Source organism: Carettochelys insculpta, chromosome 3 (genome assembly GCF_033958435.1).
Source record: "Carettochelys insculpta isolate YL-2023 chromosome 3, ASM3395843v1, whole genome shotgun sequence".
Taxonomy (NCBI): domain Eukaryota; kingdom Metazoa; phylum Chordata; order Testudines; family Carettochelyidae; genus Carettochelys; species Carettochelys insculpta.
The window spans coordinates 21,094,916-21,121,620 of record NC_134139.1 but is presented as its reverse complement, the minus strand read 5'-3'; the positions used below and the strand labels follow the sequence as shown (position 1 = coordinate 21,121,620).

Sequence of the window (26,705 nt, the reverse complement as noted above, 5' to 3'; positions counted from 1 at the left end):
TCGGCAGGTGGACCCAGAGGGGACCCGAGTCCGGGAGGCCCTGCGGGCCCACTTCGAGCAACAGGCCGCGGGGTGAACTCTGCCCGGGCCCCCTACTGCCCGCCCCTTCCTCCCCCACACTCCTGCCCCAACGCCCACACCACCATGGAGCACCCCACCGCCCCCCCCCACTTGTCCAGGAGAAATGACAGCACGAACTTGTGGGTGAACGTTAATGCTTTTTTTGGTCTCAACGAATTTTTTTTTTTTTTTTAAATAAAAAAATATATATATATGTGAAACAGAAACCAAAAAGGAGGGACAAACATTCAACAAAACCAAGATGGGCACAAATAAAAACTATGTACAACAACAAATGAAAGCACTGTGCGCCATCAAAAGAAAAACAAAAAGCAGGGAGGAGAACGGGGAGAACTATTTACAGGGGGGGACGGGGCAAACAGGGGCAACACCCACACCCCCCACCCAGTCCCCAAAGTCTGTCCAACAAGGGGGGGGGCCACGTCCCGGGCCCCTCGCCCCTACAGCCCTGCAGTGGGCGTGCCCGGCTGGGAGCTCCGGCGGGCCTGCAGTCTGGTGCGCGGCTGGGTGGGAGCGGGCTCCACCGGAAGGTAGCGGCGCCGGCGAGTCTCGGGTGGCTCCAGGGGTCCCTCGGCGCGGTGGCCCTCGCGGGGAGGTGGTGGGGCGACGGCGGACGGCCCGGCGACGGCTGGAGCAGCTGGTGGTGGGGCTGCAGGAGCGGGCATGGCGGGCGGTGGCGCGGCCGGCGCGGCATGGGGGGCCAGGTAATCAACCAGCCGGTTGATGGTGTCCATATAGGCCCCCCATACCTCTCTGCGCCAGGCCAGCGCCTGCTCCTGCAGCCGGAGGTGCTGCTCCAACACCTCCAGCTGCCGGCGGAGGATGGCCAGCAGCTGGGGGTCTGTGGCCGCCGCCGGTAGCAGGCGCGGGTTCCGCCGTCTGGCCCTCCGCGGGGCCGGTGGTTCCTCGGCCGAGGGGCTGCCCTGGAGCGATGGTCCTGGAGGGCTCTCCGAGACCACCGATGCCTCGCCGGCGCTCTCTTCCGGTCCTTCGGATGGTGCAGGTGCAGGTGCAGGACACAGGAGAGAGAGGAGGGGGGAAAGAAGAATGGAGACAGGCGTTAGTGTGGGCCCCGAGCCGTGGCCTTTGTCCCCCCCGCCCTGTGCTGCAGGTTCCCCATCCCCGTCTCCGGGAGATGCTGCTGTGATGGATGGGGTTCAGGGGTCCCCCTGCCCTGCAGCCCGTCCCCTGGTGGGAGCGACTCTCACTTCACCCCGCAGGGTCTGAGAGCAGGAGAGGTTTCTTAGGCCACAGATGGCCAGTTTCTGGCAGGAGAGACAGCACCAGCTGTCGGAAGAGACAGTCCTTCCAACCCGTCGTGGGGAGAAGACCCCAAGGGGGGCCCCTCTGGGATGCAGCTTTCCCTCTCCTCTGGCTGGCTGCCTAGCAGCTCTCCCTTCCCCTAGCCTCTACCTGTGGCCCCCGCCCTCGCCCCCCAATTCCAAGCCAGCTCGGCTCCTCCCTCCTGTTTGTTCAGGGCAGAGGTGTCACCTGCCAGCTGTAGCGCCAGGATCATCCTTTGGCCCTGGGAGCTCCTCGGCTCGGGTGGCTCATATGTAGGCTGAGTCTCCCTTTGGCACTCCCCCCACTCCATTGCATGCTGCTGCTGCGGGGTGTCCCACCCCCTCCGCCCGGGGGCCCCTCGAGGTTCCGCTCCCCCCTGGCCCGGGGATGGGGCATGGCACTGTCATGCAGGGTGGCGGGGGGCAGGGGCTGATGGCTGCAGTGCTGTGAGGGCCATGGCCCTGGTGTCCTTGGGGCCATGGCCATGTGAGCGTGTGGGGGGCCCTGGACACATCTCTGTTCCCCGCGCCCCTCAAGCCCCGGGGTGTCCACCAGAGAGGGGTACCTACCTGTGGGTCCGCTCCCACGGTCCGGAGATCCCCGGGGGTCGGAGGCCCTGCTGCTGCTCCGGGATGGCAGGAGGAGGATCTGCAGGCTGGAATCGGTGGAGGAGGAGCCCCCCTCCTCCTCCTCCTCCTCCTTCTGCCGCGATGTCCTGGGGATGGCCTCTGGGGGGGGCCCCCGGGGTGCGGGGCTTACCTCCGGGGCGGAGCCCGGCTGCAGGGCCTGCTCGGGCTCGTCAGCTGAGGTGTCAAGGGTGGCCGGAGGGGAGGAGGTGTGCCGGGAGCCCAGGATGTCCCTGAGCTCCCTGTAAAAGGGGCAAGTGACAGGGGCGGCCCCAGATCGGCTGGCCGCATCCCGGGCCCGGGCGTAACCCTGCCGCAGCTCCTTGACCTTACTCCTAACGTGGTCAGGAGTGCGGGCAGGGTGACCCCGGGCAGCCAGGCCGTCGGCCAGCCGAGCAAACGCATCCGCGTTCCGCCTCTTGCTCCCCATTACCTGGAGCACCTCCTCCTCGCTCCAGAGCCCCAGCAGGTCCCGCAGCTCGGCCTCCGTCCAAGAGGGGCCCCGCTGCTGCTTCCCAGACTGCGTGGCCCTCTGGCTGGGCTGGCTGCCCTGGCTGCCCTTGGGGGGGGTCCCCTGGGGGCGCTGGGGGGGCTGCTGGGCAGCCATGGCCGGTCTCAGGGGCTGAGGGCTGTGCAGGCTCAGGGTGTGTGCAGGCAGGAGCCTGCACGTTGCCTCAGCCTCCTGCAGTCAGGGCGGGGGAGGGGCCCTTTAAGGGGCCGCTCCACGCGGCCACCAGTGAGCTGCGGGGCTGGAGAGAGCGTCTCTCAGCCCCCCAGCTGATGGCCGCCATGGAGGACCCGTCAATTTCGACGTTGCGGGACGCGGCTCGTCTACACTGTCCCTACTTCGACGTTGAATCTCCTCATGAGGTTAGCGACTTCGACGTCTCGCCGCCTAACGTCGAAGTTAACTTCGAAATAGCGCCCGACGCGTGTAGACGTGACGGGCGCTATTTCGAAGTTGGTGCCGCTACTTCGAAGTAGCGTGCACGTGTAGATGCAGCTCCTATGAGCTGACCTGATTATTACAATCCAATAATAAGGATATTATAAGCCTGAGACCCCCATTTGCTTTGTTTGTTAATTACTTCATTTCTTTCTCTTCTTAAAATTGTTTACAGACTTGTAATGCTGGGTTGCTCATTTAGCCTCAAGCACTATTGATTCCGTTGTGAGCTGTAGCTGTTTTAAGCTATTGCATCATAATATGCTTGTTATACACATAGTTCCATTCTGAACTATACTAAATTCTTCTTCAGTTCTGTTGGCTCGTGTTCTCTTTGCTGATTAAGGAATGAATTCTACTGCTGTAGAGTGAGTTATCCTCTCAGGTAGGGCCAGTTTTTAATCTTGCATGCACCATTACAGCACTGTGTGTCCCTCAAAATATGCTTATGGAAAACATCTGAATTTGACCTTTTATATGGTTCTTTTTCATTCTCTCTCTCTTATTCAAGAAAACCCCTTTTGATATCCAGAAATGTTTTGTCCAAATAAAGATTTAAAAAGGGTTAAAGAAAGGGTTGGAAACTGTGCTTCACACATGTGACTTATTCGACTTAAAAACCCTTGTTGTCCGAGTGGAGCATAGGTCATCTAGAAGTCTCCTCCACTTCACTCTGTCTCTGGACAAAACTTCTAGCTGACCCCAGGAGTACCTCGGTTGTTGTCCTTTAATCACAGCAGATCTTCTCCACGTTGTCTGAGGTCTTCCTCTTTTGCGTTTTCTTTGTGGGTTCCCTTTCAGAGCTTGACGGACTACGCTGGATGATGGTTTTCTGAGAGCATGCCTTAGCCATCCCCACTTTCTTCTCTTGATTTGAAGGTCAAGTGGTTCTTCACAGAATCATAGGGCTGGAAGGGACCTCAGGAGATCATCTAGTCCAGCCTCCTGCTTCAAGCAGGATCAACCCCCACTAAGTCATCCCAGCCAGGACCTTGTCCAGCAGGGACTTAAAAACCTCAACGGATAGAGAATCCACCACCTCTCTAGGCAATGGATTCCAATGCTTCATCATCCGCCTGGTGAAGTAGTTTTTCCTAATATCTAACCTACACCTTTCCCTTTTCAACTTCAGACCATTACTCCTTGTTCCTGCCATCTGACACCACTGAGAACAGTTTCTCACCCTCCCTTTTAGAGCTCCCCTTCAGGAAGTTGAAGGCTGCTATTAAATCACCTCTAAGTCTTCTCTTCTGTAAACTAAACAAGCCCAAATCCCTCAGCGTGTCCTCATAGCTCTTGTGCTCCAGACCCTAAATCATTTTTGTTGCCCTTCGCTGAACTTGTTCCAGCAAATCCACATCCTTTTTATACTGGGGGTCCCAAAACTGGACACAATATTGCAGATATGGCCTCACCAGTGCCGAATAAAGAGGAATAACTACTTCTCTAGGTCTGCTCGAAATGCTCCTCCTAATGCACCCTAGTATGCTGTTAGCCTTCTTGGCTACAAGGGCACACTGTTTACTCGTATCCAGCCTTTCATTCACCATAACCCCTAGGTCCCTTTCCGTCGTACTGCTGCTGAGCCAGTTGGTCCCCAGCCTGTAACAATGTTTGAGATTCTTCCGCCCCAGGTACAGGACTCTACAATTCTCCTTATTGAACTGCATCAGATTTCTTTTGGCTCAGTCCTCCAGTTTATCCAGTTCCTTCTGGATTCTCTCTCTACCCTCCAACAAATCTACCTCTCCTCCTAGTTTTGTGTCATCTGCAAACTTGCTGAGGGTGCACTCCAGTCCCTCATCCAGGTCATTAATAAAGATGTTGAATAACACTGGCCCCAGAACCAAGCCTTGCGGCACTCTGCTTGGAACAGACCTCCATCCAGATATTGAGCCATTGACCACTACCCGTTGGGCCCGACCATCAAGCCAGCTTTCTATCCATCTTATAGTCCAAGTATCCAATCCATATTTCCTTAACTTATGGACAAGAATGTTGTGGTAAACTGTATCAAAAGCCTTGCTGAAGTCAAGGTATCTCACATCCACTGACTTCCCCATGTCCACAGAGCTTGTTACCTCATCACAGAAGCTAATCAGATTGGTCAAGCAGGACTTGCCCCTAGTGAATCCATGGTGGCTACTTTTGATCACTTTCCCCTCTTCCAAGTGCTCCAAAATGGATTCCTTGAGGATTCCCTCCAGTATTTTCCCAGGGATTGAGGTAAGGCTGATGGGTCTATAGTTCCCTGGATTGTCCTTCTTTCCTTTTTTAGAGATGGGCACTATGTTTGCCTTTTTCCAGTCATCCGGTATCTCCCCTGACCTCCAAGAGTCTTCAAGGATAATGGCCAAAGGTTCAGCAATGACTTCTGCCAATTCCCGCAGTACCCTGGGGTTCATTAAATCCAGACCCATGGACTTGTGCACATCTAGTTTTTCTAGATAGCTCAGAACTTGTTCCTTCCCCATAGATGGCTGCCCTCCACCTTCCCATACTGCATCATCTAGGACCATCATGTGGAAGTTGACTTTGTCTGTGAAGACTGAGGTAAAAAAAAGCATTGAGTACTTCAGCTTTTCCTGCATCATCTGTCACTAGGTTACCTCCTTCATCCAGTAATGGCCCCACACCTTCTCTGACAACCTGTTTATTGTTCACATGCCTGTAGAAAGCCTTCTTGTTATTCTTCACATCCCTTGCCAGCTGTAGTTCCAATTGTGCTTTTGGTTTCCTGATTACTGCCCGGCATTCTCCAGCTGTATGTTTATACTTCTCATTAGTCAGCTGTCCACATTTCCATTTCTTGTATGCATCCTTTTTGAATTTAAGCTGACTAAGGATTTCCCCATTAAGCCAAGCTGGTTGCCTACCATGTTTGCATTTCTTACTACACAGCGGGATCGTTTGTTCCTGTGCCTTCCAGTTCTTTTCAACTCTTTTCCCCTTCATCTTTGTTTCCCAAGGGATCCCGCTCATCCGGTCTCTAAAGGAGTCAGAGTCTGCTCTTCTGAAATCAAGGGTCTGTATGTTACTGCTCACCTTTCTGACTTTTGTCCGGATCCTGAAATCTACGATCTCATTGTCGCTGCAGCCCACGTTCCCTCCCAATTCTATTTCTTCTACTAGTTCTTCCCTGTTTGTGAGCAGCAGGTCAAGTTGCACACGGCCCCTGGTTGGTTCCTTCAGCACTTGTACCAAGAAGTTATCCCCAACATTCTCCAAAAACTGCCTGGATTGTCTGTGTGCTGCTGTATTGGTCTCCCAAGAAATGTCCGTATGATTAAAGTCTCCCATGAGAACCAGGGCCTGTGATTTGGAAGCTTCACTAAGCTGCCTGAAAGCCTCATCTATCTCCTCTCCCCGATCTGACGGTCTATAACAGACACCAACTACAACATCACCTCTGTAACTTCCACCTCTAATCTTAACCCAAAGACGCTCAACTGGATTTTCTCCTTCCTCATACTGGAGCTCTCAGCAATCATACTGCTCCCTCACATAGAGCGCAACTCCTCCTCCTTTTCTCCCCTGTCTGTCCTTCCCAAACAATTTATAACCTTCCGTGACTGTGCTCCAGTTATGCGAATTGTCCCACCAAGTCTCTGTTATTCCAACCACCTCATACTTGTGTGACTGTGCCAGGGCCTCTAATTCTTCCTGTTTGTTCCCCAGGCTTCTGGCATTAGTGTACAAGCATCTTAGAGACGGGGCCAATTGCCCCACTTTCTCCTCTTCACCCAGGAAGCCCACTTGATTGTTCCCTCCTCCTTCCCCACTTACCTCCAGGCTTGTCACCTTCCCCCGACAAACCTAGTTTAAAGCCCTCCTCACTAGGTTTGCAAGCCTGCCCGCAAAGATGCTCTTTCCTCTTTTAGTGAGGTGGATCCTGTCTCTTCTCAGCAATCCCTGTTCATGAAACAGAATCCCATGGTCAAAGAAACCAAATCCTTCCCTGCTATACCACCTACACAACCACGCATTTACCTCTGTCATTCGATGATCCCTGCGCAGACCCCTTCCTTCCACAGGGAGGATAGATTAGAAGACCACCTGTGCTCCATATTCCATGATCTTTCTCCCGAGGGTTACATAATCTGCTGTGATCTCGTCAAAGTTGTTCTTGGCTGTATCATTGGTTCTACATGAAGTAGAAAGGGGTAATAGTTTACGGGTTTAAGAATTTTTGGCAGCGACTCTGTAATGTCCCGAATTCTAGCTCCAGGCAAGCAGCAAACTTGCCGGGATTCTAGGTCCGGGCAGCAGATGGATGACTCCGTCCCTCTTAGGAGGGAGTCCCCGACCACCACCACTCGTCTTTTTCTCTTAGGGATGGTGGTCATAGAACTCCCATCCCTAGGACTGTACATCCCATGCCTTCTGAACTGTGTGGACTTTTTCAAATACAATCCCTGGGAGGTATCAGTTGCAATTATCTCTCCCACATCACCTGTGGAGAGAGGCTGAAAGCAGTTACTTAACTCCACTGGAATTGGAGAGACTTGAACTGGTTTTCTCCTCCTGGAGGTAACATGCTTCCAGTTCTCCTTGTTTTGGGTAGCCTGCCGTTCCTTCAGTATTATCTGTTGCCTTCTATCCAGAAAGTTTTCACCCTCTCTGATGGACCTGAGGGTTGATATTTGTGCCTCAAGTCCTTTAACCTTCTCCTCTAAAATGGCTACCAGCTTACACTTGGTACAGAGAAGATCCTTTCTATTGTTCTTGTCCTGCTCTGTTACAAAGCTCCTCATTTGTGACCACGTAGTGCCATTTGATGTGAGGGATGTACCTCAGGCATCTGTTTATGAATGCCTGTAGCACATGTGCCAGGGAACAAAAAGGAGATAGTGCCCCCTATCCTTGTGCAGTCCTCTGTGGGACACCCAAACCTTGGGTCTGGGGCAGATTCTCACATCTTTATTCCCAGGGGTATTGAGTAGACAAAGAATGGATGGGCACTGCAAAGCACGTTTTTCACTGTGCAGTTGCTGAACCAATGCTGGGTAAATAGAGGGGTGTGACAATGCTCCTTCTCAACTATGGTGGGTCCCATGCTTTAGGTGGATTGCTTGTCTCAGAAGCTCAGAGCAGAACCCTGTTTAGACACTATCTCTAGGGTACCAGCTACCTGTTTGTTGAGCTATTACCATTATTGACCAGCATGGGGGAAAAAGGAGGAGGAAACCAGTCCCATAGTCTTTGTGGCCCCTTCAAGTGGTACAGAGCAGGACAAACCCCTTTCCCCAAACCAGTCCTATTCCCATGATGTAATGAGGAGAGGGTGCTGGATGGAGCCCAGGCCTGCCCTCTCCTCCAGGTACCAGCTCAGGGACCCTGTGAAAGCAGCAGTCTGCAAACATCTCCAGTAACAGCTGTATGACAGCTACGATTCCTTGGGCCACTTCCGCACAGCCCTCCCCTGCACTTTCCTTACCTGCAGGCTCTTGTCTCTGGTACCTGCTGGCTCTTGCTCCTCCCAGATATCCACAGCACCTTTTCTCCTCAGCTCCTTGCATGCACTGGGCTAACAGCAGAGGAACCCTTTTAAATCAGTCTCAGCTGGTTGGCCCCAGGTATTCTGATTAGTCTGAATCGCTGGACTCTGGAAACCTCCTAATTGGCTCTAGGTGCTTTAATTGGCTTGATGGCCCTGATTGATTCTGGCAAGTTCCTGCTAGTTGTGGATTAGTCTCTGTTAGTTTACCCTCTGAGTAGGGACCTCTTTAATCTGGGGCTGATATGTTTCCCTTTCAACATTCTCGTGTAGGCCTCTGGTCCGACTCTGTCACAGGCGGTGTTTGCTGATGAGGATAGGCCAGCAGCAGACTTCCTCCCCTGAGTGATGGGGCAGCAGCAGTAGAATTATGGCTGTGCAGGCTACAGTCCCTTTCCAGTGCTACTCCTGTTGCAGCATGGCTAAGAGTTACCCTTCTCTGTGAACGGTGTGCTTGTGATTTGAGCCTCTCTCGGTAAAGTCTCTTCTGAATCTGGGAAGGGAGAATCACAGAACTCTTGCAAAGCTCATGAACAAATTTAAAAATGTAATTTGAAACCAAGAGAATTTCCTCCCCCCTGGAGTGTGGGTTTCAAGAGGAAGGTGCAGCTAGGGGTAGACGCAGGCATAATGTACGTACTTGCCTCCTACGAGGGCTTCAATTATGTAATTGTTCTCTGGATTGTCTGTTGGAACAGTAGACGGAGAAGCAACAAAGTCATTCCGGAGTCACACACATACAGTAAGAGCACCCCAGTGATACACTTTTCACTTCTGTACAATGGAATCTTGCTTCTGTAGCTAAAAATAGGTTCTAGTAATTCCTCTCCTTAGTGGAGTCTCTTCCCTTTGCCTTCCCCTTCAATTTTGTAATGAGATTTTAAAACGTATTTTTAGAGACAGTTCCTTTAAAGTATTGCCAGCTCTTTGAGACAGGGCCTTTCTTTCAGTCCTGTATTTTACAGCACTTGGTGCAAGGGAGAAGTGGGGGAGAGGACCCTGGCCGTGACTGGAGCTGCCAAGAGCAATAGTCATTGAAATAATAAAGGAACAAGATAAAAATGAGTTCATTTTTACCATGACAGGAGAATAAAGATTTTGGAAGGTGTTCTTTTGAAAGAAGAGTAGGTCTGAGCAGCATAGAGAGGCTCTTTCGTGACTTTGCTGCATCTAGTAGATTATATATTTTAAAATTTAACATCGTGGACATATCAGAAAGAGTTGGTTATAAGGACATGTTCAACACGATCAATATAAAATATTCCTGAAATCCGTGAAGACTTATTCTCACTCTGATATACATTGGGGATTCTCGGTGCTCTGTTATATTTGTATGTCAATTGGAAATTAACTGCTTGCTGATCTGTTTTATGTACCTGAGACCCTCAGAATAATTAATACTCCTACTTATTCATCCTCACATCTCTCTCTGAATACCTATTTTATATGTGAGGGGCTGAGGCACAGATACAGTAGGAGACTTGACCAAGGTCATATGGGAAGTGTGCGGTTGGCATTAAGATGTAGCAAGCAGGGCAATTTCCCATGGCCGTACACATCAAGGGGGCTCTACGAAGCTAAGTCCCACCATGGCAAGGCTTGGCTTTTCACTTTCTGCTCTAGACTGTAGTGAGTCTAATGGCAGCCCTCTTTGATGGACTGCCTGAAACCTGCTCACACCTCCACCAGGGGCCGTTTATCCCTGTAAGAGTGCCACTGCACTAGAGCATCCCTCCTCCCTATTGATCATGGAGTTACTGACTTTTTAAAAAAATATATACAAGAGCCTTTTGTTTCTGATTGCACGCTGTTGCAAAGCAATGGTCAGAATTTCCTTTTGCAAAGCTGCAAGGCTCTGATGCAGAGCTGTATTATTCTGAGAGTTACTTTCCCCAGTAGTCTCACTGCTCAGTGAGATACTGCTGAATCAATACAGGACTGCAGTACAGCAAAAAGCAGACGGCTCTCTTTATAGAGTCTGAGCAGCTAGTTAAGTTGAATTCATCAAACCATTTGACATTCTAGGCCTAGTTTTGTGCATGATCTCTTTCCTGTTTCTCCAGATATCTTTGAAGTGTTCAGACAAATAATTTTCAGGCAATTGTTGGTTCACAAATTCTTTGCAACTTGTTCACTGTTGCTATTAATTATTCAGAATTCCTGGCAAGCGGTGTCATCTGATGGTTCCTTACCACGGTTTGAAGCTTTTCAACTGTAGACTAGCAAATGACCAGTAATCATGAGTAAGGACGATTCAAATTCATAACGCTTTGGGGATTCGCATATATTACCATGAAGACCAATTATCCTGTGATTATTAATAAATAAATAATGGATGCTCGCATTCTCTGAATTATAATGAATCCAATTCAAGCCGCTCACTTGTTTGTAAGCTACTGATTCTGTTTTTTACATTACTTGCCTAGCTCTAGTTCATTTTGTTTATGTTCAACCAGCTACAGATCCATAGTTGTTTTGCTATACTGTACTATACTGTATAGTACATATGCTCAGCCCAGCAAAAGGCACATAGAAAATGAGCTACAAATTCCTATTATTTCTCTCCAGATGTGTCCAAAATAGCCAAGAAAACACGTTTCGGTGAAAGCATCAAAGTAAATTCTTGATAGGAACTGATTTGGGTACTGTGTAAACGGAAAAATATGATGACTTCACTGGGGGGGAAGTAGAGAGGAAATCTAACCATGGATTTATGAGGGCTGGAATAACCCTTGTAGTACGCTGTGTTAAGGAGATGAAAGCCCATAGACTGATCATGCAAGATGTATCTGTGTATACCACAAAGATATACAGTGAATATAGAGGATAAACAAAATAGCTGGATTGTTTTCCATTTGATATAACAGCTACACTGGCTAGATCTATTTTAATGCTAATCTGGGGCCAGATCCTGTCTCCCTTTCATGGCTTCACTGTGTGTGCAGGGGCAGAGGTGAGAGCCACAGCAAATCTGTTTTGTCCTACTTCTGCAACCTCTGCAAGGGCCTCGCTGGACTGCAGTCCCTGTATCCCCAATGCATACAGGCTTTGCAGTGCATAGCGCCCAAAAGGTACAGGAGGAAATGAAGTGCTGGACTTGTCTCTGCACGGACATCAGCACCCAGGGGGAATAAATTACTCTCTGGGAAGGGGTTTAACAGGAGCTGCACTCTCTCAGCATTGTGAGGAGCTCTCAGGAGGAGAAGTCTTCCTCCATGATGTGGATTTCCTCTCTATAGCTCCCCTGAAAGAGAGCAGTTCCAAATTGCCCCATTTAGAAGGTCAACATTTAGCATCGTATGTTGGATTCTGGGAAATACTGTGAGTCATGGCTGCCCTCTTTGTAAAAGAGCCTCTTTCAGGGTATTTTACTTCCCTTGAATCACTAAAACTCACAACAGTCTCTAAGGCTATGTCTACACTAGATATAGCAGTCGACCACTGATACGCAATTTTAGCTACACAATTGGATTAGCTAAAAATCAACTTATCACTGATCGGCTGCTAAGGCTGTATACATGGAAGAAGGTTGCTGGGAGCATTTCTCCCCTTGACCTTCCTTAGTCCTCAACACTTGTGTGAAGTTCTGGGGTCAACTTTGTTCCTGGAAAGTGCCGTTTTGTGCATGTGTGAAACAAAACCCCAGAAGATAGACCTTGATCAGGTCGATCTTCTGTGGCAGTGTAGATCTAGCCAAAGACAGGCAGAGTCTGGACCTTGTGAGTTGCTGTTTGATGTGACATGTGAAGTGGGGTTTCTTCTTGGATAGGAGCAGACCCTTTGAAATCTGACCATTGAGCTCAATTTTTAGTCAACAAAGTTAAATCACTATTGATAATTTCCATGATTGTATTTCTGTAAGTACTGCAGATGTATTGGTAATATGTTGTTTGTTTTGATTCAAAACAGTTTCAAACTCCCTGTGAGTATTTGCAATCTCTTAATTACTCCCTTGATAATACAGCTAAATTAAGTCCCTGAAATCAAAATGTTAGCAACATTAAAATACAGCTTGTTTGAAGAAGTAAAAGTTTTTGGTTGCTGCAAAGAGAATGAAAATAAATTGGTAGATTTAAATAATTTATTGGAATGTGCCTGTGAAAATAGAATTATCAAACAGCTTGAGAAGCTGATACAAATGGAGCTTTCTGATAGGCTATCAGAAATGTTGCACCATGCCAATAATACATGGGCCTGTCTCTTTTTTTCTTTATTTTTCTTTATCATTTTCATTCCATGGTGTTGAGAAGAAGCTCTAGACTGCATTTATCTGGTGGTGAAAGTCATTCTGCTTTTTGCCATAAGTCTTCCAGCTTCATGTTAGATGCAATGTAATGGTTCAGAAAAGAATTGCTGTCTTGCCTTCTTGCTGAAATATAGTGTGTGGGAATTCAAAGTCAATTGCAGTAGAGAAAATCATATCCTTTCATTTTGGATGTTCAGGGAGTGGGAAGTAATTCTGTTGTAATTTGGAAGCCCGTGAGAAATGGTGCTACAGACCTAGAATTCAGACTGACACTGATGCCAAGGTTTACAACTGAAGCAATAAGTAGCATATTCCTAGTAAATAACCTTAATGTTATAGGTATGGTAAAAGTGCCAAAGTGACTTAGGAGCCTAATTTTTAAAAAAAAATCTATAGGATTTTGGCTCTTTTTAAAAAAAGCTTTGAAATGTATTTGTTTGCTTTTAATTTTAATTTGTTTTTTCCTCATTCCCAGCTTCCCTTTGTAGATGATGGGTACCACTTTTATCATAATGGCATCCCCAGGGCCAGGAGAATACGCAGTCTTCGGCACATGCTTCATTTGGAGAAAGACCCAAGGGTAAGCTTTTGCCATTGATTTGCCACCCTCATGTTATCTGAGCACCTTTCCAAATTAATATGTAAATAAACAAGAAGGAAAAAGTTATCTTAACTAATACTAGCAATCTGCCTGTGGCTATGTTGGAAAGCAGGATTGAAGAATTTCTTGCTTACTCTCTTTGCCATTGCAGGAGAAGATTACAGTAATTTTGGGCAACCATCCACCAGCAATATGGCACCCCTCCAAATTGTTGTCAGCCCATCTGACAGTCAATAATATGTGCAGCACCAGGCACTCCAGCTGAAACCAGGCAACTCCCAGCTGCTGGCTGCCCCAACTTACTTAAAGTTATGCTGTGTTGTGTTACTGAGAGATTAGCGAGACACTGTGGCTGCGTTTACACTAGAGAGTTTTGTTAACAGAAGTTACTGTCGGGACACATTTCCCAACAGAACCTCTGTCAACAGAACGCGTCCACACCTAATAGAGGTTCCCTCTGTTGAAGCCCTCTGTCGATGGAGAGCGGCCAGACTGCCCAGTCCTCTGTCGACAGAACAGCCAACCGGAAGCTCTGCAAACAGGGCTGCCTGGAGAACTGGAAGCCTCTCTGTCGACAGAGGGCTGCCTGGAACGTCTACACTATTTTTTTTGTCTACAGAATCTGTCAATAGAGGCGTTATGCCTCGTACAGGAGCGACTTGACTCTCCTGAGAAAACTGCTGTATTCTGTCGACAGTTTCTTGCCAGAACGTGTTTGTAGTTTGGATGCTTCATGAGTTTTGTCAACAAAATTCTGTAGTGTAGACTCAGCCTATTGGTTCTGTGTAAGTATCAGTCAGGTGTGCAGCATGTCTCTTCACAACTCTGAACTACCATCCTCAGGGGTAAAGGATCTTCATGCCCATTTACTCCTGGGTCCCTTTTATAAAACTGCCAACAAAAGCGCCAGCTAGAGTTTGGATATGGGTGTGATGCAGACCCTTCATCCTCAGCATTAAACAAACATTCCTGAACTCATTACATGTAATCTACCAGAGGAGGATTGGACAGTAACAACTTTCAGATAATATCACCCATTGCAAGAAACTATTGGACCGAGAAATAAAAATTGTCAATTTCACTGAATCATGTCCTTTAATGGTCATAGAATCATAGAAGAGTAGGACTGGAAGGGACCTCGAGAGGCCATCGAGTCCAGCCCCCTGCCCTCATGGCAGGACCAAGCATTTTCTAGACCATCCCTGAAAGCCATCTATCTAACCTCTTCTTAAATAGCTCCAGTCATGGAGATCCTACCACCTCCCTTGGCAATTCGTTCCAGTGTTTGACCACCCTGACAGTTAGGAACTTTTTCCTAATGTCCAACCTGAACCTCCCCTGCTGCAATTTAAGTCCATTGCCTCTTGTTCTATCCTCAGAGGCAAGGAAGAACAAGTTCCCTCCCTCTGCCTTATGACACCCTTTTAAATACCTGAAAACTGCTATCATGTCCCCCCTCAATCTTCTCTTTTCCAAACTAAACAAGCCCAGTTCTTTCAGCCTTTCTTCATAGGTCATGTTCTCTAGACCTTTGATCATTCTCGTTGCTCTCCTCTGGACCCTCTCCAATTTCTCCACATCCTTCCTGAACTGCGGTGCCCAGAACTGGACACAATACTCCAGCTGAGGCCTAACCAGCGCAGAGTAGAGCGGGAGAATGACTTCTCGTGTCTTGTTCACGACACACCTGTCAATGCATCCTAGAAACATGTTTGCCTTTTTCACAACAGCATCACACTGTTGACTCATATTTAGCTTGTGGTCCACTATAACCCCCAGATCCCTTTCTGCTGTACTCATTCCTAGGCAGTCCTTTCCCATTCTGTATGTGTGACACTGATTGTTTTTTCCTAAGTGGAGCACTTTGCATTTGTATTTACTAAACTTCATCCTGTTTACCTCAGCCCATTTCTCCAGTTTATCCAGATCCTTTTGAATTATGACCCTATCCTCCAAAGAAGTTGCAACCCCTCCCAGCTTGGTATCACCTGCAAACTTAATAAGTGTACTTTCTATGTCAATATCTAAATCGTTAATGAAGATATTGAACAGAACCGGTCCTAAAACAGACCCCTGCGGAACCCCACTAGTTATACTTTTCCAGCCGGATTGAAAACCATTAATAACTACTCTCTGGGTACGGTTATCCAGCCAGTTGTTCACCCACCTTATAGTAGCCCCATCTAAGTTGTATTTGCATAGTTTATTGATAAGTATATTATGTGAGACCGTGTCAAATGCTTTACTGAAGTCTAGGTATATCACATCCACCGCTTCTCCCTTATCCACAAGACTCGTTATTCTATCAAAGAAAGCTATTAGATTGGTTTGACATGATCTGTTTTTAACAAAGCCATGCTGGCTGTTCCCTAGCACCTTACCACCTTCCAAATGCTTGCAGGTGATTTCTTTAATTACCTGCTCCATTATCTTTCCTGGCACAGAAGTTAAGCTGACTGGCCTGTAGTTTCCTGGGTTATTCTTGTTCCCCTTTTTATAAATGGGTACTATATTTGACCTTTTCCAGTCTTCTGGAATCTCGCCCGTCTCCCACGATTTACCAAAAATGATTGCTAAAGGCTCAGATACCTCTTCTATCAGCTCCTTGAGGATTCTAGGATGCATTTCATCAGGCCCTGGTGATTTGCAGACATCTAATTTTTCTAAGTAAATTTTAATTTGTTCTTTTCTTATTTCAGCTTCTAAGCCTACCCCTTTTTCACTAGCATTCTCTATGTCAGGCATTCCTTCAGATTTCTCAGTAAAGACCGAAACAAGGAAATCATTAAACATTTCTGCCATTTCCAAATTCCCTGTTACTGTTCCTCCCTCCTCACTGACCAATGGCCCTACCCTCTCCTTAGTCTTCCTCTTGTTACCAATGTATTTGTAAAAAGCCTTCTTGTTTCCCTTTATGCTTGTAGCTAGTTTGAGCTCATTTTGTGCCTTAGCCTTTCTAATCTTGCTCCTGCACGCTCGTGTTGTTTGCCTATATTCATCCTTTGTAATTTGTCCTAGTTTCCATTTCTTATAAGATTCCTTTTTTATTTTGAGATCATGCAAGATCTCCTGGTTAAGCCAAGGCAGCCTTTTGCAATGTTTTCTGTCTTTCCTACACAGTGGGATAGCTTGCACAGTGGGTCAATTTGTTAAGAACTGTTTTAATGAAGATGCAGAAGTAGGCACATGTTATGTGAGCTGTGTGCACTTGAAACAAATATTTCTATTTATTTGTAGAGGTCTGTGTAAACTTTAAGTTTCCTGAAGTTATTAGTGGGTCCTCAATGTTGGAAAGCTAGGCCTCCCAGTATTAGTTAATATCGGACTTGCTGTTGAACTGACTACCACTGTGCTTGATCTGTTAGACCTGCATAATGTGAATATGGGTTAATATGGCCATTGCTTAATTACATGCAGCTTACATTTCAGAACTGCTTTACTTTGTTGCCCTTCTAGAGAAGCCAAGAGGACTTCAGGCTCCAGGGTTCTCAGTCAGGGACTTTTCATTATCCATACATTCCCATGAATTTTTGGTTTTTAATTTGCACTGTCTCCTTATTGTCCTGCTGATTCCTGCACTGGTCACATAAGCTACATCTACACTACAGAGATCATTAGGAAGAAGCTCTTCCGGAAGATCTCTTCCAAAAGAACTTCCTTTGAAAGAGTGCGTCCACACACAAAAAGGCGGCTCAGAAGAGTGACCAGCTCTTTTGAGAGAGAGCGTCCACACAGCCCCTGCTCTTTTGAAAGAATAGGCCAGGGATCGAAAATGAAGGCCATTTATTTGAAAGAAGGGTCCTGTGGAACATCTGCACACATTTTATTTTGAAAGAAGCTTTTGAAAGGGGCATTCTTCCTAAAACGGGAAAGGAAGAGTGATCTTGGAAGGAAAGCCACATTCTTTTGTTTACTTTCGAAAGAAGGCTTTGTATGTAGACGCTCCATGGGCTCTTTCAAAAGATCCCCCTTCTTTTAAAAAATCTTTTGAAAGAACTTGCTAGTGTAGATGCAGCCATGGTGTAATGATGGCTTAGTTTCATGGACTGCTGACCTGCTCTCCTTTACTCAATCAATGCATATCCTAAAATGATTGGGAATATCTCCAAAATGTGGCAAGCATGGTCCTGGATAATCCAGGCTATTCTGATATGCTGTGTAGTGTCAAACAAAACTGCTGATTTGCTTCAGTTTCCAAACAGGAAATTCACTCTTAGCTTTCTGAGTGTTTCCTATCTTTCTGTGTTGTTCAGTAGGTTCATTGACATTTCCTTATGACCCTCCTAGCAACTTCTTTTGTAGCCTCCCACCTTTCCTAATACTCCCCTGGTGCCTTTAGGACACAGTTTTCCAATGAACACCAGCCTTTTCATGCTTCTCTGTGCCCTTAAAATTTTCGGTTTCTCACTGCCATTCTAATCTCTCTTCTCCATTCATGGTGGAAGGTCATGCAAGAGACATTGCATTTTTAGCTCCTAAAGAGGTGACTTTGAGTGAAAATACTGTAACTTAGAGAATAGTGATGATTATCACTCCAAACCGTGATTTCAATGGTGTAATCTTTCATCCCTCATGAATGGTGAGATAATGGGGGGACCCTCAAAGCTCCCATGGGACTTCAGAAGAAGAAAACCGCAGTACAGATTAGTCACTTTATATTATGCACATTATGAGCACAAATCAGTGATCAGCGTGGGAGCAGTCATTAAAGCTCTAGTCATTTGTATGGAGAATAATGTGAACTACAGATTCAGCACTCTACTTTTGAACTCCAAAACTAATTTCTGCTGCCACCAGTGCCCCCAAGTGTAATGACTTCTTTGGGCCATCCCCCTGCTCCTGCCCCCTCATGATTACTAAGGAATAAATATCAGCAATTTCACAGTTAATAAATTCAACACAGGAAACTGAGAATCATAGGTCTGGAAGGGACCTCAGGAGGTCATCTAGTCCCTCCCTCTGCTTCAAGCAGAATCAGTCCCAACTAAGTCAGCCAAGCCAGGACCTTGTCAAGCTGGGACTTAAAAACCTCTAGGGATGCAGAATCCACCAACTCTCTGGACAGCCCATTCCAGTGCTTCACCACGCTCCTGGTGATGCAGTTTTTCCTGATATCCAACTTACTCCTCTTCTTCTGTAACGTCAGACCATTGCTCCTTGTTTTGCCATCTGTCATCACTGAGAACAGTTTCTCTCCATCCTCCATCCTCTTTAGTGTTCCCTTTCAGGAAGTTGAAGGCTGCTATTAAATCACCCCTCTTCTTCTCTTCTCTAAACTAAATAAGCTCAATCCCTCAGCCTCTCCTCATAGGCCATGTGCTCCAGCCTCTTAATCATTTTTATTGCCCTCTGCTGAACCTGCTTCAGCATATCCACATTTTTTTATACCAGGGGCCCAATATTCCAGTGCTCCTCCTAATGTACTCTAATATGCTATTAGCCTTCCTGGCTACAAGGGCACACTGTTTACTCATATCCAGTCTTTCATCCACCATGACTCCTAGGTCCCTTTCCTCTGTACTGCTGCTTAGCCAGTCAGTCACCAGCCTATAACAATGCCTGGGATTCTTCCCTCCGAAGTGCAGGACTCTACACTTCTCCTTGTTGAACCACATCAGATTTCTTTTGGCCCAATCCTCCAATTTATCCAGGTCACTCTGGATCCTTTATCTACCCTCTAACATGTCTACCTCTCCTGCTAGTTTAGTGTTGTCTGAAAACTTGCTGAGGGTGCAGTCCAGTCCCTCATCCAGGTCAATAATAAAGATATTGAACAATACTGTCTTGAAACCAACCGCCATCCAGATATCGAACTGATATAATAGATATAATGCTAGAGTTGTCAGCACAACCTGAAAGCAAACGGTTTCCAAGACACAACATCCCCTGAATCTTTGATGAGCCACTAAGATTAATTTTTTTGAGAACGTGAGAAATAGAATCTAAGTGTGAGCTGAAGTGGTAGTCTGTATGTTCTTCAGTTTGAAGGGACTACAATTCCTAGCTAATTTTAAGTATTAGTTGAAAGCAGTGCAGATGTTCATTCAATTAATTAATGTTCTTTAATCAAGTAAGTCCCTTGAGAAACCACGTCAGTTCCACAGAGGTCCTGTGAGACAGGCAGCAGAATGCTCCTGCCAAGAGGTTTCTCTATAATCTTTTCTATACTGCACATGCAACAAGATTATGTTAAATTTCTTGAAAACAATCAGTTGTGCAATACGTTCTGTATGTGTGGTGCCAAAATAATTTTGAGATGTGCAAAATGTGTTCAGAATTTGTATGACAAAAATCACTGTTGTTGAGAGAGAGAAGTTCAAATGTATAATGAGATGCCTCACTCTTTTGAGGAAAATCTTTACTGCAGGTCAGACCTTTCTAGTTTGGAGCCATTCAGGTTGCAAGGGCGCCAAACTGGAGAACTTGCTACACCACAGAGTCAATCAGCTCATGTTACCTGCTGTCAGCCCCTAGGCTCTGTTCCTGGCCTTGGCCTGGGGCTTTGCAGCTACCCCCAGCTGTGGCCGCAGATAGGGTGAGGTGGGTTCAGGAAAAGTGGCCCCAGTCTGTGTCATTGTCTGGCAACAGTTATGTCAGTATCAGTGAAGTCTGAAGCAGTGGTATAGGCTATAATGTAACACAACACAATACTTCTGGGTGAAGATTAAAAATGGGCACATGAAGGTACTAAACCTCCTCACAGTAGTTTTGATACTGCTTTCTCTTAGAATGGCAAGTGCCATAATACATTGCAGTCTTTTGAATGTCAGATATCTCTTAATCTTTTCTAAAAAGATGATTCCTTAAAGTCGGAACATCACTAAAGGATTCTAAGACTTGGATTCCCCTTATAATTCCCTAAACTACATTTCCTGTCAGAAAATGTTTATTATTTCTTTTATCAGGTAAAATTATGAGCGGGTTTTGTGTGTGTAGGTGAACAACCTTTATACTTGCAGGATATGCTGGAAGAAGATCATGTGGAAAAAAGGGCTGAATATGATCAGAAGGTGCCTATGGACTATTGTAGCAATGAGTCATATACAGTATCATCACAAAAAGACCACTGAGGATGAGAGAGGAAATAGAGAAAGGAAATTTGCAGTACCCCATTCTTACAGTAGCAAGGCACAATGTGTGTGTGTGGGGGGGCACTTCATGCATTGTGGTTTTTAAACCTTTAATCTCCAATCAACATCAAGATAATATTTTATTTCAAAATATTGTATTCCTTCTGTCACATGGAGTAGGCAGCAAAAAGGGCTGGGTTCAGTGTCGTGGGGTTACTTTGGCAATACAACACAGAACCAGATCAAGCCCCAGACCATAATCTGGGAAAATTAACCACAACTCAGGGTGCCTTTAAGAGGCAATACACCCTCTCTCCAAAGCACTGAGTCTTTGTATGGAGAAAAAAGCTTTAAATAAAAGGGAAAGGAACCAGACAATTAATTTGGGAAACCACTACAAGTCTGATTCTAAAACACATGCCATGAGTAAAACACCCACCCCTAAATATGTTGGGCAGCATCTTTCTCCTCAGATTCTCACTGTGTTGTGTGAAAATCTGACAAACAAGTGTACCTTTTAACAGGCCACTACCCTCTACTTCCACCACATGGCACTCACAGTTGTCCTTGGTTAGCCATGATCCAGAGTTCTGAGATGCATTTATATGAGGCCCTCAGGTGGGAGCAGTTGTTGGATAATGCATCAGCTGCTCTGTTGTTCACCCTGCCACTTGCTGGTCTGCCATCAGCTGCTCTGTTGTTCACTGTCAGACCCTCCGCCATTGTTCGCTGCCCCACTGGCTTCTCTGTCATCTTTCACTCCATCACTGCCCTCTCTGATGCAGCCTCTCAGAGTTTGAGGTTTGCACAGCTCTCAATGATTTCGGCAGTTTGTGAAGGAGCCTCACTGTTAGTGCAGGCTGAGCAGTTTGTCACCAGAAGCTGTGACTGTCCCATAGGCTTAGTGTTTAGACATTGCTATCAGTGATTTCAGCTCTACTGATCCAGGACAAAGCATCTTAATTGAAGCTTAATCAGGTCTGTCATGAAACAGTGAGGAAGGGGCAGTTCAAATGGGGTCTAGGGGCAGAACCTGTACCAGCAGGCATCAATACCTATCCCCATCCTTTGTCATCCTTGCTGGGCTTTGACACTGTTAGTCTCTGGCTACACAGTGAAGTTCATTTGAGTGCGAACCTCTCAGAAAAGGCCTGGCAAGCACAGTCCCACTGCCCTTTGTTCACACAACAAGGAAGATGACACTTTATTACCCTTTGCACTCAGTAACAAAGTGACTTGGAATCCAACACCAGTCAACAGTGATTATTTGGACTCACTAGTTCCAGGGATAGCTCAATGGTTAGAGCAGTGGTGCACAACCCATGGGCTGTAACCCCTTTGTGGATCACCAATGTCTCCTGGGGGATTGTGGCTCCAGAGCCACAAGAGGCTCTTTAAAGAGCCACTTGTGGCTCTGAGCACTGCCACTGCTGACTCCTCGTGTAGCTCCAGTGGCTGCTGTTGCTGAAACGGATTGTTTTTTTTAAGCGGTGGCAGCCTCCAGAGCTGCTGAGCAGTCAGCTGCAGCTGGGTGCCCTGCAGAAGTTAGCTGGCAGGGCAGGGGGTCCTGGAGGAGAAAGCCGGCAGAGTAGGGAGCTACCCACCTTGAATGTGGAGGAAGCCTGCTGGAGGGCTGTGGGGAGGCGCAGCTGAGCCTGCCGGAGCCACTCAGAGAAGGAGGAGGCAGGGGAAGCAGCAGCGGGGAGGCAGTGGCTGTGGAGGAGAGCTACGCTCATGCCCTGAGGCGGGTTAAATCTGGAAATGGGCAAGGCAGGTTTAGGGCTGATAGGATTTAAATCTGGGGTTGGGGGATGGGTTTGGCGTGGATAGAGGTTAAGCCTGGGAACTGGGGGGTGGGGCCGTTAGGGTTTATGGGGCTTAACTTGGGGGGTCACAACACAAGTACAATAAAATAGAGGGTTTGTGGTTGAAAAAAGGTTGTGTGCCACTGGGTTAGAGCATTGGCATGTAAACCCAGGGTTGTGAGTTCAATCCAGCGAGTGCTTTAAAGGTTCCTGATTAAAAACAAAAACCTGTCAGAGATGGTGATAGGTCCTGCTGTGAATACAGGGGCTTGGACTTGATGACTCTGGAGGTTTCTTCCAGTTTTTTGAGATAGGATGATATGTACACACTGTGTATCTAGGCAGAGTGGGTGTGTCTATACAAAGCAGGTCAGTCCCTGCACTCTTCTTCCACATTTCACTGCCAGATTTCAGGGGACAGCTCATTCAAACCCTGCTTAGGTCATGAAAACCATCATTGAAAATGAAGAGCTAAGTATTAACTGGTCCTTCTAGGGTGGATTTGTTTGTTTCTGGAGGAGAAAGAATTTGTTATACCATTGGAAACTTGCTTCTACAGAACTGTCTTAACAGTGGTGTATTTTTTTTTCCTCCTTCTAAGTCATTTGACACACTTACAGTCCACTTCCGTTTGCTTTGTTCCCTGTACCCTCTGTTATCTCTCCAAAGGGAAGGGAGTACAGGAAGGACATTATGTAATGTGACCTTTGCCATGTTTCCTGGCTTTGTAGAACCCATGAGCTGTTTTCTGCAGAAGAAACACGTCTTACACTGCAGCCACACAATCCCCCAAAAGTAGGCAGGGCATCACAAATGGTGAAGCACAGTGGTGCTGTCTTTGACTGACTGTTCTGCACTGATCACGCCTGAGGGACCCAAATAGCTGCATAGCAGTTATGTAGAACCCATTCAACAAGGAATATTTTCTTAATCTCCTGTTGCCTATTCTGAGCCATCAGGACATTGAGGATATTGGGTTAGGGCAGGTTACTTCATAGGCAATAACTCAGTGTATTGCTGTTACACAGTATTCATCCCAAACCAACCTAGAAGGTGTTAATGAGGGTAAAGAGAGGCCAATTAACCAGATGGGCCACAGCTGGGGGAATTAAGGGGTCTTAGTAACCTCTGAATAATGATAGAGCCCTGCTGAGAAGAAACAGGACTGAGATAAAGCCAGGAAACTGGCAGTAGCATAGGACTGCAGTGAGATAGCCTGTAGTGACTCTGGACAATAGATGGGGAAAGGAAGGAAAACTAGATGGAAAGGGTGTAGGAAGAGCATCAGGGAAAGTGCACCTGGCTTAATGTGATAGAGACCTTGGTTGCTGATTAGTGGGTCCCTGAGCTGGAACCCAGATTAGTGGGTGTAGCTGGGTTTCCCTCCCACCCACTGAGGAAGTGGCACTCGTTAGTGCAGAGATGGGAAGGCTGCCATTTTAGAGACAGAGACTTTGATATCCCAGAAGAAGAAAACACAGTGATCTGGCTGGAGGGCCAACCTATGAAGACAGGAGTACTGAGCTGCAGAGAGAGGCAGCAGCAGCAGGGCATGCAGAGAGAAGCAGAAGCAGGTGTTGGACCTGGAAAGAACTAATCCCCAAAGCGGCTCTGAGGAGATGCCCTTAGTAATGAGTGGACTCAAAGACAATTCACTAGGCCAAATCCTTTAATCTATGTTAGAAGAACAGGGATGGACTAATGGGTGCTCATAGGTTATACCGGAAGTTGTGCCAGTCAGGAGGTTCAACGCTATATCCTGAACCCTTAACTTCGATGACCACAGACTCACTTCTCCTGATGTTGCTGGTGAAGATTTCTAAAGCTCTGGATGGTTTTATAGTCTTCCCATTTCTGTCCACGATGATGTCTGTGGAAGAAGCTGTAGGTGTCTGCTGCCGCTGCAGCCATTCCCTAGCTGTTCGACTGCCAGAATCATAGAATAGGTGGCAGTATGAGCCGGAGGCAAATGGTGAGGATTGGGGTATTTACCAGTCAGTGTGGGAATACAGCAACTGCACCAATTTCAGAGAAACTAAAAAGGCATCTGTGGCTTCATCCTCCCCTCCCAAAGAGTTGTTTTTATTGTTTTGTTTGGGGATCCTGGCTGTAGTGTAACCTCCTGCAGTCAAGAGCGAAAGTGCTAGCTGATTGCAGAGTAGACTGTGTCAGAAGCAGAGCCCATCCCAGGCTAATAGCTGCAAGCAAACATTGGCTTTTCCTTCCTTCCCGCACATTAGGGCATCTTAAAAGAGAACTCAGAATCCAGCCTCCTGCTGGGAGGCATCGATGTAGTGTTAAAAAATGTTTTGAAAATGAGCATGAATGTTAAGAATATACAATTCTTACTTCACTTTTAGATTTAGTGTTTTCTTCTTGCTGGTGCCTCTCATATAAGGACGAGGAGTTGAAACTCAATTTGTAAAACCTGTTTGTTCTATCTGAGATTGCTTTGTGTTCTTTCAGATTTTAAATTAACATTTTCCTCCCACATAGTGTCTCCTTTCAGGGAGCTGCCTACATTAAATCAACTCAAAAAAGAAGCTTTAATATAGGGAGGAGATCTGGTTCTGTCTTCATATATACACATGTTCAGTTCTAAGTATGGTGCCTTGATGCTTTGGTGAGAGGAATAACCACCTACCAGTGGCTACTATGAATATCTTAGGTAATGGGTTAGAAAGAGAGGCTTAAAGGGTAAATGTGCAAGGGATGTGTTAGTGGCAGAAGTAGACTATCATGTTGGGTTTCCAGGGCTCTATAACTGACACAGTTTAGAGTGGCCCTTAAACTGCTGTAAATGCTGCCAGGGCTGAGGCCAGGACAGAAAATGAAGGAGCCATGGATGCAGAGACTCTAGCCTTTAGTCCACCTTGTTCCATGCACTTAATAGTTTAGACATACCTTTATTGGTACAAGAGCTTGTTTCGGGGTGCCCAATGTGGAGTTCTGCTTGGGTGGATTGACACTTGGCTGCCCATGCATCTTCTCTGCATGTCACCTTTTGCTAGGCTTCAGGCAGATTGTCAGGGTCTCTCTTGTGTCCTTATATTTTTATTCCTTTGTGCTTTGATATGTGATTGTGATCCTCATTCCCACCATTCTCCAGAAAACTGAATGATGCCAAAGGGCAATGCCATAGCACCAACTTCCCCTTCAGCTGGGTGGACGTGCTTGACCCTGGCTTCTCCCCAGGCCATGCCCTCACTCTACCACTAAACCTTAAGCTTAAAAGCTGACATATGTAGCACAACTCCACAGCATTTTCATTAGAAATTAAAAATAAATGACTGTGACTGAGTGTAAAATCTTGCCGTTTTTAAGTCTATGGTTTCTGTATTTTGCACCAACATTCCTCCCTTTGGAGTCTTATCCCTATTTGTGTGCTGAAAACAATAGACTTGAAAGTGCAAAAAGAAATGTACTTATTGTTTCATCATCCTTAGCCCAGGTCCTGCTTTGGCATTTCTCAAGCACACAATTGCATGAGGAGGCTGTGTGGTCATTGAATCTTCCTGGCTGTGATGGAGTTTTAATCCATCTTTCAGGAGCTATGGTGCTATCTGCAGCCCATAAAACTAAAACTGTAATACAGCTGGAGTCTGAAATACCTACAAATACATGGAGCAATTTTAAATAAAAGCTTTCTAAAAGTCTATTGAGGCTTCTGGGAAAAGGTATTAGCTTTGTCCTGGTCTGACCATGTGGGCAGAAGATGCCATGTAGAACCTCATAACTCATCTAGAGTGACTACAACGTATCAGGACAAAGGCAAGCAAAAAAGCCTATGCACACTTGAATGGATTAGGGATTTGGGGGGAGGTGTGTGGGGAAAAAAAGTTTTACTTCATTTGTTTGTGGTTCCAAGAAACCTTTCATATATTTTGTACTGGGAGAAGAGTAACAAGTTTTCTACTCACGAGATGTGTACAAAATAGGTTTTGATTTAGGAAAGGATCTTATTACATAATCAGTAAATGTTGGTATGCAAATACCCATTTATTTGCTTCCTGTGATTCTATCTACATTTTTTTTTCCAAATCTGCTAAGTGGTACCAGTTTTTCTGCTGGCTTCATCAGCTGCCCTGTGATGGTGCACCAGATGACGTAAGTCTCCAATGTCTGCAACCAAACCTGAGAATAGGTTGAACCTCTCTAATCTGGAACTCTCTTGTCCAGCAAACTCCATAATCCAGCATGATTTTAGATGGCTGGATGACCACTTATCATGGCTGTGGTCAAGCTTTCCGTGGTGCCATAAGGTTTGTTTATAGCCGTCAGTCCTGGTTCTGACTGTTCTGTGCTGTTATTTAGCTGTAATTTACCCCTAAATGACTTCTAAGAGCCCATTGAGGAATGGAAGTGTTAGTAATCTGCTAGAAAATATTCACCTCCCACAGTCCAGCAAATTCTCTCATCCAGCACCCTTGTGCCAGACAAGAGAGGTTCAACATGTACTGGAACCTAGCGGGTGACATATTGGAGAAAGGACATATATCCCTTACTTCTTTCCTCAGTATGGTGTTCCCATCAGAGGCTTAGACCACAC

At 46.4% G+C, this 26,705-nt stretch overlaps 1 protein-coding gene across 1 annotated transcript in view; it reads left to right on the top strand.

Moving 5' to 3' along the window:
• PCSK2 (proprotein convertase subtilisin/kexin type 2) overlaps positions 1 to 26,705 on the top strand; it is a 204,243-nt gene that overhangs the window by 43,264 nt on the left and 134,274 nt on the right. Inside the window, exon 2 of the mRNA XM_074989445.1 lies at positions 13,156 to 13,260. Within this exon, the coding sequence (XP_074845546.1) occupies positions 13,156 to 13,260 (105 nt within the window). The remainder of the gene's footprint in view (positions 1 to 13,155; positions 13,261 to 26,705) is intronic.